General features: G+C 46.9%; 1 protein-coding gene across 1 annotated transcript; it reads right to left on the reverse strand.

The window, feature by feature from the left end:
* Nucleotides 1-9,379: 9,379 nt before the first annotated feature.
* On the reverse strand, nucleotides 9,380-15,301 carry FOXI3 (forkhead box I3). Its single transcript, XM_050754203.1, has 2 exons — nucleotides 14,501-15,301; nucleotides 9,380-11,419 (listed from the first exon to the last, which is right to left on the reverse strand). The coding sequence occupies exons 1-2, from the start codon at nucleotides 15,219-15,221 to the stop codon at nucleotides 10,797-10,799; spliced, it is 1,344 nt and encodes a 447-aa protein (XP_050610160.1). The 5' UTR covers nucleotides 15,222-15,301; the 3' UTR covers nucleotides 9,380-10,796.
* Nucleotides 15,302-18,638: the final 3,337 nt, after the last annotated feature.

An 18,638-nucleotide genomic window follows, 5' to 3' on the forward strand; every position in this document is an offset into this window, starting at 1 on the left:
AGCTTCCAGAATGGTCTCTTTAGGAAATCTTGTCCCTCCAAAGGATTCTTGACAAAGAACTCTATTTGAAACACAAATTTCATTCTTTTTTTATTGTTTATTTTATTTTATTTTTTTTGGGACAGGGTCTCACTTTGTCACCCAGGTTGGACTGCAGTGGTGTGATCATGGCTCACTACAGCCTTGACCTCCCTGGCTAAAGCGATCCTCCCATCTCAGCCTCCTCAGTAGCTGGGACTACAGGTCTGTGCCACCAGGCTTGGCTAATTTTTTGTATTTTTTTTTTTTGTATAGATGGGGTTTCACCACGTTGCCCAGACAGGACTCAAAGTCCTGGGCTCAAGCAATCTGTCGGCCTCGGCCTCCCAAAGTGCTAGGGTTACAGGCTTGAGCCATCACACGCAGTCCAAATTTCATTCTTAAAATGAATTTATTTCTTTTCTTTTCTTTTTTTTCTTTTTCTGAGAAAGAGTCTTGTTCTGTTGCTGAGGCCGGAGTGCAGTAGCACGATCTCAGCTCACTGCAACCTCCACCTCCTGGGTTCAACTGATTCTCCTGCCTCAGCCTCCTGAGTAGCTGGGACTACAGACACACACCACCACGCCCGGCTAATTTTTTTGTTCTTTTGGTAGAGACAGGTTTTCACCATGTTGTCCAGACTGGTCTCGAACTCCTGACCTCAAGTGATCCACCCACCTCAGCTTCCCAAAGTGCTGGGGTTACAGGCATGAGCCACCGTGCCCAGCCTAAAATGAATTTCATTCTTAAAATTGGACGGCTGGTTGTGGTGGCTGGGTGTGGTGGCCTGTAATCCCAGCACTTTGGGAGGCCAAGGCTGCTGGGTTGCTGCAGTTCAAGACCAGCCTGAGCAACATAGTGAGACCACCTCTCCCCTGTTTTTTGTTTGTTTGTATTTGTTTTTGTTTTTGTTTTTGAGACGGAGTCTCCCTCTGTCACCCAGGCTGGAGTGCAGTGGCGCGATCTCAGTTCACTGCAATCTCCGCCTCCTGGGTTCAAGCAATTCTCCTGCCTCAGCCTCCCGAGTAGACGGCACTACAGGCATGCGCCACCATGCCCGGCTAATTTTTGTATTTTTGGTAGAGATGGGGTTTCACCATATTGGCCAGGCTGGCCTTGAACTCCTGACCTCAGGTGATCTGCCCACCTCGGCCTCCCAAAGTGCTAGGATTATAGGCGTGAGCCACCATGTGCCAGCCCTACCTCCCCTTTAAAGAAAAAAAAATTTTTTTTTTTTTTTGAGACAGAGTCTTGCTGTCGCCAGACTGGAATGCAGTGGTGCGATCTTGGCTCACTGCAACCTCCTACTCCCTAGTTCAAGCGATTATCCTGCCTCCGCCTCCTGAGTAGCTGGGATTACAGGCATATGCCACACACCCAGCTAATTTTTGTATTTTTAGTGGAGATGGGGTTTCACCACGTTGGTCAGGATAGTCTCGATCTCCTGACCTCCTGATCCACCCGCTTCGACCTCCCAGAGTGCTGGGATTACAGATGTGAGCCACCACACGTGGCCGAAAAAAATTAGATTCTCATTCCCATTCGATTCTGTTCTATCCCATTCTATTTACTTAATGGGCTTTGCAGGCCATAGAGCCACCTCCCAGCCTCCACTTCCCTTCCCTGCCTGAGACTCTGCTGTGGGCTGGCCTGCCTCCCTGGGCAGCTTCTTCCAGTTCCCTACAGGAGCTATGTTCTTTCATGTCCCGGCCTCTGCATGGCTTCCTCCACCCACACTTAGTCCCTCCCCTTAGCACCCTTTGTCTGGCTAACCCCTGCTCAGGTCAGGGTGTGGGGGCTTTCCCAGAGAGTCCCACTGCCCCCCACGATTCCCTGATCAAGGCACTTGTCACCCTGCTGCCAGTCCCTCTTTGCTTCTTTGCTCTCACTGAAATATAAGTGCCATCCTTACTGGAGCATTGCTTCTGGCTGTGTCTCCCAGTAAGTATAGTAAGCATTTAGTAAAAATCGCTGAGCAAATGAAGGAACACTAAATTCAGAAACATCAGAATGAATCGTGATGCTGCCTCTCTAGGGAAATCCTGGCATGTAAGACGTTAAAAAGGAGGATTACTGCCACACAAGTTCTATCCCCACTACTGCTTCAGTAATGGCAAAACCCTGTCATGATAGGACACATGTGTTCTCACTGGTTCCTGAATCAAGAAAGGTAGATCTAGCGGAACATCAGCACAAAATCTGAGCAGGCTATGGAAGAGCCCATGGCTGACTTTACCATGATGTGTGGCTGGCATCGTTGGCTGCATGGCAGTTAATCCCATTGCAGGAAAGGTTTTTAAAAGCTTTACTTCAGTGGCAATCTTTTGGCTCTTACCACCAGTCTGTGGGAAAAGGTGCACTGTAACAGCTGCCGTGAATGTTTTCTTACTTTCCCAAAACCTGGTAGAGGGGGAGAGAAGAACTTGAAAGTCTTCTACCTAAGCAAATGCTGGGGGGCAACTGAAGGGTTGATGATCAAAGACTCCAGGTGTTTGGCGGAGGCTCTCAAGTACAGGAGGACACAGGGTAGGTATGAAAATGGGAAGGGGGAAGTAGTGTGTGGGGAAATGGAGATGGCTGAGTTCTAAATCCAGGCTAAGCACAGCAAAAATTCTTGAGATTTTACCCATCTTATAAAACTAAAGGAGAAAGATAACTGTCTGTTTTCTCTACCCAAGAATGCCAGTCTGGCAAGTGGGGTGTATCATAAACAAAAGTCATGGGAACATGGATGCCCTGAACATCAGTTTCTCCAAAAGGGGAGGAGGAACTAAGTACCCTTCTCTTAGGATCAATACAACAGTGATCTCACTTAGAGGCTTTTTCACAAACTAGGATGATGGCCAGACACAGTGGCTCATGCATGTAATCCCAGCATTTTTGGAAGCCAAGGCAGGCAGACCACTTGAGGCTGGAAGTTTGAGACCAGACTGGCCAACATGGGGAAACCCTGTCTCTATTAAAAATACAAAAATTAGCTGGGCATGGTGGCAGGTGTCTGTAATCCCAGCTACTTGGGAGGCTGAGGCAAGAGAATCACTTGAACCCGGGACGCAGAGGTTGCAGTGAGCCAAGATTGCGCCACTGCACTCCAGCCTAGGCGACAGAGCCAGACCCTGTCTCAAAAAAAAAAAAAAAAAAAAAAAAAGATGAGACAGGCTAAGACACGCATGGATGGGATCGCCCTTGAGTGTGGCTGGGTGAATCACATCATGGCCCTCACGGGTCCCTCATGCCCTGCTGGCTCCTCACCTCCAGAAATCATCCTATTTATAATATCTGTATTTGAATCAAAGGCTTAGTTAAAGGCAGAAAAAAAAAATCTATAAAATGCAGCCTGAAGGGAGTTGGTGGGGGTGGGGAGGGCCTAGGATGCTCAGGGACAGCTTCTCTGGAAAAGGGGCCTTAGAATTGAAGCCAGGTCAGGCACGGCGGCTCATGCCTATAATCCCGACACTTTGGGAGGCTGAGGTGGGTGAATTGCTTGAGCCAAGGAGTTCAAGACCAGCCCGGGTAACATAGTGAGACTCTGTCTCTATTAAAAAGAAAAGAAAAGAAAAGAGTTGAAGCCAGAGAAGACATGCGGCATTGAGCTCTTGTGGCAGAAGGAAGAACAGCAAAGACCCTTAAAAAGACAAGTTTGGGATGTTTGAGGGGCTACAGACGGTGAGTGGTTGGGAGTGTGTAAGGCAGAGGTGGGAGGGGCAGAAGCTATGGTTCATGCAGGGCCACAGAAGCAGCTTTTAAGCAGGAAAACAGTATAATAGTCTCTCTCTATATAAATATCACACTGGCTTCCAAGTGGCGAGTGACCTTGGAATAGTAGAAAGGAACGAAATGTGAACATGAAGGAGCCAAGAGTTGTGGCTGGGAGCCCAGGGAGGAGGCTGCCGTGGTCCTCCGGCCAACAGAGGTGGTGATGGCGGCTGAATCCCTGAGACGTCATGGAGCAGTTCTTGTTTCAGGCTTGAATGTGGGGTGTGAGACAGAAACAGAGGAAGCAAAATAAGAGTTAGTAGGTTTTTGGGACGTTGATTAACTGACTCACCTGGTAAATGCAGTTGTTGATGAATGAGTGGACTTCCCTTTTCCAAGAGATTTCCATCCTGGTGGCTATTTGCCAAGACTGCTGCTCTGTTCTTACCTTTCTGTGATACAAGGCTAACATACTCACTGCCCAGCGTTGTTGGACAAACAAAATGGAAAATGGATAATACTGATGTCAAACTTTCTGAGAAGAGACAAGTGGAGTAGACACAGAGGCCCTTCTTGTTGTTTCGGTTAGGCCAACACACAGATGAATGTTACCCCTCCCATCAAGCCTGTGGAGTAGATATTGCTATCGTCATTTCACTGAGGGTAGGACTGAGGCCCAGGACTGAGTCTGTATAACTGGGCTATGGCCACAGTGCTTATGAGTGGGCTCAGGTGTGCAGAGTTGAAGGTGAGCGGTGGTAGAGTAGGGTCAGTTGACATAATCCTTAGAGATGGGAGGGAAAAGAGGACACCATGTTTGTTAATGCCCTGCTTTCTAATCCCAGAACAGAACAGAGGGATCCCTGCATTGTGATTTACTGAATGAGTTTCAAGGAAGTAAAGGAGGGTGGGGGGAGTGGGGAGACTCCAACACACTCCAACAAAGGAGGTAGCCTTGAACCTCCTTTGAAGTGCAATGCAAAGAAGTCAGTCTCTCCACATAGGACTGGAGCGGAAAGCTGAGAGCCAGGAGTGTAGACACTGATACTGATGCTGATGCTGACTGGTTAGCTTGAATAGAATGTGCCTGGAGGCTGGAAGGGCTGAGGGAACTGACTCTAAGCATGTGCAAAGGCCTGAGGCCGTGAAGCAAGTTCCGCATGACTTGACCCAGTCGCTTCTACAGAAGCACCGTGGCTTTGTACACCCGAAACCATCCTGGTCTGTCTCGTCCCTGCAGAAGTTGCAGCCTCTCGGCCCAGGCCTGGGGAGCTGTCCTCTTCTCTTCCAGGAGGTTAAACCATTCTGTCTCCCCATCAGAGCCTCATAGCTAGGTGGGGAAGCTCAGAGCAGCCCCAGGGATCCTCTCTGTCCTGGGCACACCTATTACTGCCCTTCATCATGCTTGCTAAGGGTATGTCTCTTTTTCTGGGTAGTGAGCAACTTAAGTCAGAGAATGGGTCTTAGTCATCTTAGTATCCTCAAAGCCCAGGCCGATGAATGGTGCCCAAAGGAGATTTGCTGAGTCAGTGGATACATTTCCTGTGAGGCTCAGGCTCCCTACCAGCATCCCCATCATCTGGCTTTCCTGGGCAGCTTCAGAGCATGAGACCTGAGCCACTGACCTGGCTGCTAGCTGATCCTGAGGAGGAGGACATGCCAAGAAACAGCAACTTCCCTTCCCGTCTTCACAAAAAGGAGCCCCTGACCCAAAATCCAACCTCAGGAAGCACACAGAAAAAATGCCTGGAAGGAAACATTACTGAATGGGGGGCGGGGGGGGGGGGAAGAGCCTGGGTTCCAGGCCCAAGTCTGGAACCAACAAACTGTATGACTTTTGGCAAGTTACTTAACCTCTCTGTGCCTTTCCCTTCTCCACTTTGAAACAGAGAGGCACTACTGTAGGTTAAGGTCAGGAGGACTCTGACCTCACACAGCCTAATTTTGAATCCCTGTTACACCACTTACCGGCAGCAACCACTTAGATCTGTGACCAGGGCCCAGTTATACAAACTCCCCAGACCTTAGTATTCTGTTGATGAGATGGATAATAACAGTATCCATTTCACAGAGTTGTTGGGATGTTAGTACAGCTAGTTTCTATTTAATATGTGTAGGGTAGTGCCTGGCACCTGATAGGTGAGTTATTATTGTACTGTTGTCTTTTTAAAAATGATGACTGCTATTCATGCCTCCCAGAGTTTTGGTGATGATCTCCTGACATCATGAATAAAAAAGCAGGGAGGAATTCAGTAGGTATCTGGTCTTCTGTGGACTTTTTTTGTTTTAAAATCTCACAAGAAATTCCTTCTTTTTTCAGCGGAGCCAGCACCCGGCACACACCCCAGCTGATAGCTTTCCATGACAAAGGCAAGACCGCCAGGTCTCTAGCCCTGAAGCCAGCAAGTCTCCAGTCTCAGGAAAACAAGGGAAGGAGGGGAGGGTTCATTAACAACCTCAAGGTTTAACTACTAGAGCAGCTCAAGAAAATAAAAACCCATTAGACCCTGAGGATTTAGAATCTTTCCAAGTCTGGAAAGTCTCTGGAGGGAAGAGAAGCAGCTTGGGACTTTGCTCTGAGGTTCCCAGCAAAGCTTGGCCCTTTTTGTCCTGGGAGGGACTTGGGACTTGTGAGTGCCCTCAGGGGCTGGAGCGGGTGGTGATAGAGGGGGGAGGGGTACAAAGGCTCACAGCTCTGAAGCCTCTGGTCTCCCAGGCTGCTGTTTTTCCAGTAAGTTCAAGAATGGGATGAAGAATCTAAAAGTGTCAAGAAAGAAATCTGAAACCTGCTTATTAATTCCTCACCTTCTCCTTTGCCATCTTACTCTGAATGGTTCACTAGGGCCTAAAGGCTGGAAGGCAGCTACTCAAACTTATAAATGTGCTGCTAAATGTCCTGTTATACACAGAACAACCTCTACAATAGAGAATTATCCAGCCCCAAATATCAGTACCGCTGATGACTGAGGAACCCTGGTCTAGTTAGAGGCAAGTTTCCAGCTATTTCCTTGGAAATGATGGGCTGCGTGCAGTCCTCCTAAGGACCACATTCCAGGATGCAGAGCTCTCCTTGAGGCATGAGGCCTCAAAGCACCATTTCTTTCTATAGTAGAGATTGTTTGCTGCACTGAAATTCAATTTAATCTAAATAACAGAACCATTAATCTATTAGAAATAAACCGGCCGGGTGCGCTGGCTCATGCCTGTAATCTCAGCACTTTGGGGAGGCCGAGGCGTGTGAATCACTGGCAGGCAGTCAGGAGTTCGAGACCACCCTGCCCAACATAGCAAAACCCATCTCTACTAAAAATACAAAAATTAGCCAGGCGTGATGGCATGTGCCTGTGGTCCCAGATACTCAGGATGCCAGGGAGAATTGCTCGAACCCACAAGGTGGAGGTTGCAGTGATGCAGTGAGCCAAGATTGCACCCCTGCACTCCAACCTGGGCAACAGAGTGAGACTCCAGCAACAACAACAACAACAACAACAACAACCCAAAATGTTCATAAGCCTAAAGATCCTCCTGAAGAGTAATTGTCTCATTCCAGCCTTTTCAGATGTGGGTAGGTGGAATGAGAAAACCAATCGTTTGCTCTTTCCACAGTGGTTTGTTGCCACGCTGCTCACATCTCTAGTTCTTTAGGACAAAGAAGCTTTAGACAGGAAAGCAGTAATGCCCAAAAGCCAGAAGTGATCCCACTTTAAGTTTATTTCATGTGATTCTTCTCAGCATGCAGTGAACCTTCTCAGGAAAAACTTTTCTTTGCTGCCGCAGTTTACATTATAAATTAATTTACAAATATAGAGTTGTGCTAGAAACAATATTTATATAAGTCCATGATATTTTCATATACAAAAATATCCACAGAAACCGTTTCTTTGAACACATACTATGGGAGTAGGTAGTCTTTGGTTGTCTTTCTGCATAATGTTTAAGTAATGGTGATGCCATTTGTACCTCAATAAGCTGTTTAAAAAAATAATTTTCTGTATGTATATTTCAAAATAAAACATTTTTAAAGTAATGCTGTGAGAGTCTCGGGGTGAAAAAATACACAGGGAATTTTAAATTTTTTTACAATGTGCTTCTGTTCCTGTTTCTAAAAAAGTTAAAACTCCAAACTAGCCACGCTCACATCCAAAAACATGGTACAAAGGCAACTCACAGGACGATAAATTCATTTTTGTGGAACACCGTTCCCATAAATTTGACAACTATCAGCATTTTAATGAACACTTTTTGAATAAAAAATTTGTTTTTTTTTTTTTGAGACAGTCTCACTTTGTCACCCAGGCTGTCCAGGCTGTTATACAGTAGCATGATCTCAGCTCACTGCAGCCTTGACCTCCCAGGTTCAAGTGATCCTCCCACCTCAGCCCCCCAAGTAGCTGGGACTACAGGTGCATGCCACCACATCTAGCTAATTTTTGTTATTTTTTGTAGAGATAGGGTTTCACCATGTTGCCCAGGATGGTCTCAAACTCCTGGGCTAAAGCACTCTGCCCGCTTAGGCCTCCCAAAGTGTTGAGGTATACAGGCTTGAGCCACTGCACCGGCCCTGAATGAATTCTGTCATTCGGCAACTAGTGGATGAGCGTACCAGGCACTCTACTGGGCACTAGAAGGTTGACCTTAAAAATTATTCAAATGATACCTCTGAGAAGTAACAGAGTGCTAAGATAAATAAGATTAAATATATCTTTTTAAAAACTGACCACAAATGGTTTATTGTATCAAAAAATATAAAATCCCATTTCTTCATTATTTAAAAAATATTTTGTAGACACAGTCTTGCTGTGTTGCTTAGGCTGGTCTCAAACTCTTGGACTCAAGTGATCCTCCCACCTCAGTCTCCTAAAGTGTTGGGATTACAGGTGTGAACCATTGCACCTGGCCTAAAATTCCATTTAAGAGTTTTTATTTTGGCTGAGCATGGTGGCTCACACCTTTAATCCCAGTGCTTTGGGAGGCAGAAGTGGGCAGATCGCTTGAGTCCAGGAGTTCAAGACCAGCCTGGACAACATAGTGAAACCCCATCTCTACACAAAATACAAAAAAACTAGCTAGGTGTGGTGGCATGCACCTGCAGTCCAAGCTACTCAGGAGGCTGGGGTAGGAGGATGGCTTGAACCCAGGAGATTGAGGCTGCAGTGAGCTGCGTTGTTTTTTTTTTTTTTTTTTTTTTTTTGAGACCCCCATCAAAAAAATTTTTTTAATTAAAAAATTATTTTAAAGTCAAAAAATTTAAATTTAAAATTAAAAAGTTAAAATATTAATTCAAAAGTTTAAAAAATTAGCTGCACACCTGTGAGCCCAGCTACTGGGGTGGGTTGGGGGAGCTGAGAAAGGACCACTGTTTGAACCTGTGAAGGTTGAGGCTGCAATGAGCCAAAATCTCACCACTGCACTTCAGCCTGGTTAAGAGAGGGAGACCGTCTCAAAAAAAACAAAACAAAACAAAACAAAACAACAACAACAAAAACCCACACACACACACACAAAAGCTATTTTTAATACAATTCTAATAATACTTTGTTAGAAAAGGAAACACCCAGGATACAAGCTAAAAGGGAGAGGATGCCAGGCTAACCATTACAAAATAGGGCAATGGTCACCCCAGATCTTGGACTCTGACCGCAGGATTCAGAGGTGCTGCCCAGGGGGAACGCACCAGATGACTTTTATTTTCAACTAGAATCTTTGGTCAAATGACATCTAGCATATATACTTGTACTTATAACTGGCTATGGAGGCTGGTTTCTCGGTTTTGTAGGAAGTAGAACACGGAGGTTACAAGTACCGGCTCTGGAACCAGACTGTCTGGGTCTGATCTTGCCTCTAGTTTACTATCAGTCTCACTTGGAAAGTGGTCACAACTGTTTTTTTGGCCCCCTGTGCACATTTGAGCTTGTAATCCTGGTATACAGTGATGATCAAAATAGACAAAGTGACCTGACATCCTGGAGTTTCACTTCCCTTACATGGAAAAGGGAGGGTAGTAATAATAGCCACCACCCAAGGTTGCTGAGAGGATTGAATGAATACATGACAAGTGCCTAGAACAGTGCCTGGCACACGGGGCTGCCTGTGCCATTTTATTGCCGTTAGAATATACCATGTACCAGACAGAGGTGATTTGTGAGCTGCCTATGCATAGCTCAAGGATTTGTGGTGTTGCCTAGGACAGTATGATAAACAACCAAAAAAAAAAATCTTTAGAGGCAAAGGACACAAAGTTGGAGGTTTCCTATAAAAAAATTGAGATATCTGGCTCTTCTGTAAAAATCAGAATGTAGGCTGGGCGCAGTGGCTCATGCCTGTAATCCCAGCACTTTGGGAGGCTGAGGCGGGTGGATCACCTGAGGTCAGGAGTTTGAGACCAGCCTGGCCAACAAGGCGAAACCCTATCTCTACTAAAAATACAAAATTTTAGCTGGGCGTGGCGGTGGGCGCCTGTAATCCCAGCTACTCGGGAGACTGAGGCAGGAGAACTGCTTGAACCCGGGAGGCGGAGGTTCAGTGCCACTGCACCCCAGTCTGGGCAAGAGAGTGAGACTCTTGTCAAAAAAAAAAAAAAAAAAAAAAATCAGAATGCTGCCATGGGAGAGAGAAGGAACCAGCTGTTCCCAGCAGCCTTCTGTTAGTCAGTCCCAACTACCCTCTACTGCTTCAGTTGCCAACTGATGTTAGTTTTCTCACCCAGTAACTTCGTTGGCTTATGTTTTTTTAGCCGTCTGTACACACTTGAGCTTGCAATCCTGGCATACAGTGATAAGCAAAATAGACATGGTCCCCGCCCTCACGGGGCTCACAGGCTACCTATCACAGAAGAGAGTGAAACGGATTTCTCTCTGGAGAGGCCCACATGCAGAGAAAACTGTAAAAGCTCGCTGGGTTGTAGAGAGTTATCTACTACACCCTTGTTACTCCAAGTGTGGTCAAAGGACCACGAGATCACCCAGGAACTTGACAGAAATGCAGAACTCAGGTCCTACCCCAGACCTACCGACTTGGAATCTGCATTCTAATCAGCATGTGTGCACACCTCAGGTGTGCATACTCAAGTCTGAGAGCCTGCTCTACACCTCGGAGCCCTCTCGGGGGTAGATGAGGCTGTTGACCATGCTAAAGTTGTGGAAAGGGCTGCTGAAGGGGCTGCTTTGGCCCCCGCTGGTGCTGGCAGGGAAAGGGCTATAATAGGAAGATCTCTGGCCGGTGCTATTGCTGGTGCTATTGCTCAGTTGCAAGGTGTCTGCTGAGGCCTCTGAGATGGAGGTCGGGGAGAACATGCTGCTGGAGGGCAGCTGGGCCCCCTGGATCCCTAGGTGGCGGCTGCCAGGGAGAGCCCGCTGGGTACTCACACTGCTGCTGACACTCAAGGAGCTGAGGCTGCTGAAGAAAGTGTTGAGACAAGGGGTGGAGGTGAGCATGGGTCCTCCAGGAGATGAGGCAGTACTCTTGGTGCCCTCCGGAGGCTCTGGGGAGTGGGAAGGCCTCAGCAGAGTGGAGGGGCTCTCTTCTTCTGGTTTCCCACCCACTCCAGACCCCAATCCTGAGGAGAGCCCTTCTTCGGACTTTGATGTCCCGGCAGCCACTGTGGAGCCATTGCTGGCCTCAGAGCGGCGCTTTCGCTTCCGACGGAAGTTCCCGTTGTCAAACATTTTCTCACAGTTCGGATCCAGAGTCCAGTAATTACCCTTTCCTGAGAAGATGAGAAAAACCAAGTGAGAGAAGGACCTGTTTTATGCTTGTTTACTCAGCTTCATTTCTGGGAGGAGGAGAGCAGACTCTCATTAGATGCTGACAAAGATGCTCAATTCACTCTAATATTCAAACCAATCCTCTTTTGGGGAAAATGTTACTCTTCGCTTCAGAGAGAAATCCAGAACAAAGATGTTCTGGCCACCTCTACCTCCTCCTGGTGGTGTCTACTACTTAAATCTGAAGACCTAATTTCATTTCTGAGACACTTATAATTAAATCATGTAACACCTTCACTAATTCTAGATCCAAATCGTATGACCGTGCGAAGTCATGGAATCCTGATGCTACTTAAAGTTGAGCCTTAGACTGGGCCAACGTAGTGAGATGTCTACAAAAAAAAAAAAAAAAAAAATGGAGCCTCTGTTTCTTTATTTATAAAATAGAGATAAGGATAGTACTAATTTAGTGGATTGACTGTGAGGATTAACTATATCAGCATAGTAGCTGGCACACAGTAAGCAGTGCAAAAACAGCACTTATATTATTCATTGAAAGTGCATCATTCCCCACCTCTGAGAAAAATGCCCCACTGGAGAAAGGCAATCTCAAAATGACAAAAAAATTATTACTGAGCAATTGTTTTAACTATGCATTGGATGGCATAAATTTTGAGTATGAGGAAGCTCCTGGAAACTACATCCCCTCCTCATTTTGGGCAGGACCTGCCCCTACAAATCCTGCAAATGTTTCACCCATTGGGTAAATACATTTCAGACACCAGGGCCTCATTCTTCTGCATGTCATGCTAGTTTTGTTCTATTTACCACAAGTGAGGTAGAAAAGATCTATCATGTTGGAGGATTTTATATCCCAAAAGCTTTTTCCACTTCTAGTAAAAAGAATTCAATGTCTGAGAGTGCTGTAGAATGCTTATCTTGTGGCAAGTGCTTCACACGGATAACCTCAGCTATTGCTCACAGCTTTACAGCGATAGGCAATATTACTGCTTCCACTTTTCAGATAGGAGAACTGGGGTGCAGACTGGTAAGTAACTTGTCATATTCCTAGTTAGTCATGATAGTCAGGATGTAAACAGGCTGGCTCCAGACTCAGCATTAAAAAAAAAAAAAAAAATTATTTATTTATTTATATTCTCTGAGATAGGGTCTCCCTCTGTCACCCAGGCTGGAGTACAGTGGCGTAACCTTGGTTCACTGTAGTCTTGACCTCCTGGCCTCAAGCCATCCTCCCACCTCAGCCTCCCAGAGTAGCTGGTACGACAGGAGTATATCACTATGAATGGCTAAAAGACTCAGCATTCTTGCTGGGCATAGCAGCTCACGCCTATAATCCTAGCAGTCTGGGAGGCCGAAACGGGTGGGTCACTTGAGCTCAGGAGTTCGAGACCAGCCTGGATAACACAGGGAAAGCCCATCTCTACATAAAATACAAATTAGCCGGGCACTGTGGCATGCGCCCATAGTCCCAGCTACTTGGGAGGCTAAGGCAGCAAAATTGTTTGAGCTGGTGAGGCAAAGGTTGCAGTGAGATCGTGCCACTGCACTCTAGCCTGGATGACAGGAATGAAACTGTCTCAAACAAACAAACAAACAAACAAAAACCCTCAGCATTCTTAACTAACCACTGGGCTAGGCTGCCTCCACTGAACCATGTTCTGCAAATAGTTACAGGAAAAAAATATATATATATATAACTACAATTTCAATAATATCTCCACCTATCTGGATATGTATATTGTGCCACATTGGTACCAACTTTTTTGACAAAAAAACTAGCCATAGACCCTTGAACTTTTAGGATAAAGTCCAGAAGAGTTTACATGACAATTTACATGATAATCTTGGGTGGTACAAAAGCCAAATCAAGAGGATGCATCTTCTAGAACTGCATACCCTGCCCACTACAGTAGCCACTAGCTACACACGATTATTGGGCACCTGAAGTATGGCTAGTCCAAATTAAGATGTAGTGTAAAATACACATGGGATTTTGAAGACTTAGTACCGAGAAAATAACAAAGAATCTCATTAGTAATTTTCATATTTGTCATATGTTGAAACAATATTTTGGATTATTTAGTTTGCATTGTATTTCCATTGGAGAGTGGTGCTCCACAGCGACTTCAGGGACGAGCTCATTCTGAGCTCCAGAATATTCACATAATTTACACAAAATCCTGGATCTCTGTAATGTGCAACTAAAATGGTTTCATCTCTCTTCTCTTTTTCCTATCACAACCCCTTTCCCTTTCCTTGTTCTGGGTTCCTTCTAAAAACCTCAAGTAGGATTCCATTTCTCTCTTCTTGTTAATCATTTCTCCACCTCCACCGCTCAGAGCAGGTAACACTCACTCCACTGTAACACAGACCTCCTCACTCCAGGAGCAACTGGGCTTAGACCAAAACCGCAGCAAATTTGGGATATTCATTTCTAAATTTCTAACTAGTTAAGGTACCCAAACTGCAATTTGCAGGACCTCCCTGCTAAAGTTCTCCCATTCCAGACCCCCGTGTCATGATGCCCGTGCCACTCTCTCTAGGGGTAGGCACCGTACTTGCTCTATTCAGGACACAGTGAGCCTCTTTGGAACCCGATGAGGAGGAAGTGCACCTAGGGACAGCCGGGCTGGCCCCCAGTTCTCCCACCGCGTCTTCTGCGAAACGTGATGGAAATCCCAGCTCACGTGGATCCCTTTATAACAATCCCTTATTTGAGAGCTTACTTGTAAGTAGACCCTCCCCTTCAAAAGGCCTGATCAACACCACCCAGGGGTAGCCGCCTGTTCTGGGATACAGATTTTTTTCGTTTCTCTAATTGGCCGGCCTCTGCGAGTGGATGTAAAGGTCAAGCTCCTTTCTCAATGAGTCTTCCTCCCGAAGATCCCCTGCTCCTTCCCTTTGTCCTCCGGTTGGGTGGTTTATTCCTCCACCCGCTCCCACCCGCAGCCTGGACAAGAAGACTCCTGGCAGATCTTCCAGCCGCACACCGACCCCGGCGCCGGCCCTCGCGCCCCGCATCCGCCCTCCCCGGCTGGGAAGCACCTGCCGGCGGCCCTCACCTGGGTCGTCCTCGTCGCGGGGCACCTTCTTGAAACAGTCGTTGAGCGACAGGTTGTGGCGGATGGAGTTCTGCCAGCCGGCCTTGCTGCGCTGGTAGAAGGGGAAGCTGTCGGCGACGAACTGGTAAATGTGGCTGAGCGTGAGCTTGCGCTCGGGCGCGCTCTGAATGGCCATGGCGATAAGCGCCGAATACGAGTAGGGCGGCCGCACCATCTTCATCAGGTCCTCGCGGCTGGCCATGGACAGCCAGCCCAGTTCCCCGGGCCCCGCGGGCGCGGCGGGCGAGGCGGGCGCGGCGGGCGCGGGCTGCGCGAAGGGCCGCTGAGCGCAGCCGAAGGTGCCGGCGGCGGGTGGCGGCTGCAGGAAGGGCCCGGCCGCGGCCCCTGGGGGCGGCGGCGGCGGCGGCGGGGCGCTCAGGTACGCGGCGGCGGCTGCGGCGGCGGCGGAGGGCGGGCCTCCCACGCCGGGCCCGTTGAGCCACAGGTAGGGGTTGGCGGCGGCGGCCGGCGGCGCGGCGTAGTCGGCCAGCCCGTAAGGCGCCCTGGCGGCCGGGGGGGCGCCCGGGGCGGCGGCGGTGGCGGCGGGCGGGGGCAGGCCGGGCTGCGAATACACTCCGAAGTTGTCGCCGCAGTAGAGGGCCATGTCGGCTGCCGTGGGCGGCTGCGGCGCGGCCGCGGCGAGGGGCGAGCGGGGCTGGTCTCGCCGCTCGGGCGAGAGCATCCCTTTGGGGGCCAAACCTGCGGCTCCGCCTCCACCCGCGCTGGGCGCCCGGTGCTCCGGGCGGAGGTCGGGCGGGTGCTCGCGGAGCGCCTGCGAGCTGGCCTCTTATAACCGAGCCCGGCGCGGCTCCTCCTGGGCTGGCCCGGAGCGGGGCGGTGGCCGCGGGCCTGGGCTCTCCACGCCCCCGCCACGCCCCACCTGCCCGCGCGCCCGAACCCGAAGCCCGCCCGCCCCGCCCCTACCACCCCTCTGCCCGGGCCCGGGAGCCTCGGGGAGGCCGGCTCCTCCAGGTTTCGGGCAAAAAGCAGCACCCAGTTCCTAGACCACGTTTCTTAACACCATAATAAGCAAAGCCAGGAATATTAAAGAGAAGACAACCCGAACAGTACTAATGATTTCTGAAAAGTTAACTTGGGGTGGCCGCTCGGGCCACCTGCCTAGTCGCCCTTTGCCTTTTCTACCTCTTTCCTCCTAACCTTTTGTCATCGAGTTGCGGTATTCACGTCCAGTCTCAACCGATCGGCTTCCAGTCGAAAATAGTCGATGTGATTTACAGTGCTTTGGGGTATACGGTAGAGATTATTAACGGGCCCCTTTGGCGTGTCCCCTTCTCGGGGATTCTGTGGTCAGAGGAACGGAAATCAGTGTTGAGTTTTTCTAACCAAACTGTAGGTTCGCTCACATTCGTGAAGCATTTGTTCGTTTTCTGTACGGTTTGTACGGGCTTTCGTTGTGATTTGTTATCTTCAAAAACATAAAAGTGAATGTTTTCAAAGACATTCAAATAAGTAGCTTCGGAATTAGCATTTTAAACCCGAAAGTTTCCAAGTTTTAAGTAGTATAAACTGTGCAAGAAGCGCTCATTTATAAAAACAGTCTCATCTAACGGGGAAATCTATGACTTGCCCTCTACTTTTGCTAATTTTTTTTAATGCATCTCCCTGCCTGGGAAAACAAATAAAACTTGTAAAATACTGTGGCGACCTCCCATTCCACGTAATCATCCTCGATTGGCTCAAAACAACAGTAAGAAAATTGTTTCTTTTACTATTAAAAGTATTCCTAAATGTGTTCTTAATACATGACAGGTCCGAGGTTTTCATTTAAACGAGAGGGAGAGGGAAAACGTTTTTTTCTATTTGCCAATTGCCGACTGGCAGTTCAGAATATTTAATGATTCGGAAACTTCCCTTCTCCAAGGCATTTATTTTCATGATGAAACTAGTTATGTATTTTGGAGGAATTTTTTTTCTTCTGGTGTCTCACCTCTTAAAAATGAAATCCAAAAATATTTAATCAGCAAATTTGGATACCTAAAATGCAAATCACACTTCACATGTCACTATTTAGTCGCCTTTTCTGGCACCAGAAAGAAATTATTGTCAACCCTTTAAGAAAGCACTGTTTCTATTCAATCTTCAGGTAAATGCTGTAGAAAAGAATAGTGTTTATCTTAATTGTATTTTGGTTTAAGGATCTAAAATGTTTTCATAATTTAGATAAGCCCAGTGTTGTTTTTTTTTTCTTCCTAAATGGCCTAAAATGAAATGAATTTTTTTTTTTTTAAATAAGGATGACAACTATGAAAGGAAATTGGAAATTGGAAAACTTTTTTTTGTTGTTGTTGTTTTGAGACGAAGTCTTGCTCTGTTGTCCAGGATGCAATGGCGTGATCTCCGGCTCACCGCAACTTCCGCCTACGGGGTTCAAATGATTCTCCTGCCTCAGCCTCCAGAGTAGCTGGGATTACAGGCGCCTGCCACCACGCCAAGCTAATTTTTGTATTTTTAGCAGAGACAGGGTTTCACCATGTTGGCCAGGCTGGTCTCAAACTCCTGACCTCCGATGATCCACCTGCTTCGGTTTCCCAAAGTGCTGGGATTACAGGCGTGAGCCACCGTGCCTGGCTTGGAAAACGTTTTAAAATAAGTTTTGATACCGAACTTTAATATTTATTCTTAAATGTAAAGTTCTAAACTAAAAAGAGATATTCCAAAAGAAAAGCTGGGAACCTAGATGGCAATAAATTATGAAAAATTTGAAACCATCTCACTGTAGTAATTTATGTCCTTAAAAATATAATAATTTCTCTTTTAGCAGATTGCTTGCCCATACACACTTTGCAGTTTTTCTTTAGTGTCAAATTCTTAGCCCAATAGCTCCAAATTATTCTGAATGAGAGACCACGATGTCACATTATTCTTTCTTGTTTTGATGAAAGGTTCTACCTGCGTGGGTTATTTTGTTTCTTAACTGTAGGTTAGTGTGTGTGTGTGTGTGTGTGTGTGTGTGTGTGTGTACCTTAGTTTTATTTAAAAATGATAGAGCCACCTAGCGACTCTTCACTTCTGTTACAGCATACATCTCTGTAGGGATCTGTGGGGTGGACGCCCCCTCTAGGGGTTTGGAAGTTACATTTTCATATCTATTTTCAGTTACGTATTAATTAGATATAATTTTTATTGTTCATGGCCTAAATTATTGAATGTCAAAATCAAAATAAAGTTTTTGGTCTCTGTTTTTTTAATTAAACAAAAAAAGCATTTGATGAACTTAAATAGATAAAAAATTGTGTTTAAAATGTAAGTTCTCTGTAATAATGTTTTGTTAAATTGCCTTTTACAATATAATCAAGGAAATTGATTAAGACACCTATGCCAATGTAAAATAAGAATAGCCTTACCAATAAGGTGCAACCCCGTCTCTACTAAAAATACAAAAATTAGCTGGGCGTGGTGGCAGGCACCTGTAGTCCCAGCTACTCGGGAGGAGGAGAATTGCTTGAACCCGAGAGGCAGAGGTTGCAGTGAGCCGAGATCGCGCCATTGCAATCCAGCCTGGGCAACGGAGTGAGACTCCGTCTCAGGAAAAAAAAAAAAAAAAAAAAAAAAAAGGGTAGGCAGTTGCAGACCGGGCGCGGGGGCTCACGGCTGTGATACCAGCACTTTGGGAGGTTGAGGCGGACGGATCACTTGAGGTCAGGAGTTAGAGACCAGCCTGGTCAACATGGTGAAACCTATCTCTACTAAAATACAAAAATTAGCCGGGTATGGTGGTGGGCATCGGTAATTCTAGCTACTGGGGAGGCTGAGGCAGGAGAATCGCTTGAACCTGGAAGGCTGAGGTTGCAGTGAGCCGAGGTCGCGCCATTGCACTCCAGCCTGGGCGACGGAGCGAGACTCCGTCGCGAAAAAAAAAAAAAGAATAGTAGACAGTTGCATGTTTTCATCACTGGAAAATAAAACATTTTGGGAAATTATTCAACCCAAAGAAAACATCTCATTTATTTTCCACTGCTGTTTGGTAACATTCTTGTTGCTTCTTTGAAATGGCAGAGCGGCAATAGTGAATTATAATGGGATGCAGTCATTTTTAATAAATACTGTGATGGAATGTAAAATGTATTACACTCATTAA

The sequence above is a fragment of the Macaca thibetana genome, chromosome 13 (genome assembly GCF_024542745.1).
Source record: "Macaca thibetana thibetana isolate TM-01 chromosome 13, ASM2454274v1, whole genome shotgun sequence".
NCBI classification, from domain to species: Eukaryota; Metazoa; Chordata; class Mammalia; order Primates; family Cercopithecidae; genus Macaca; species Macaca thibetana.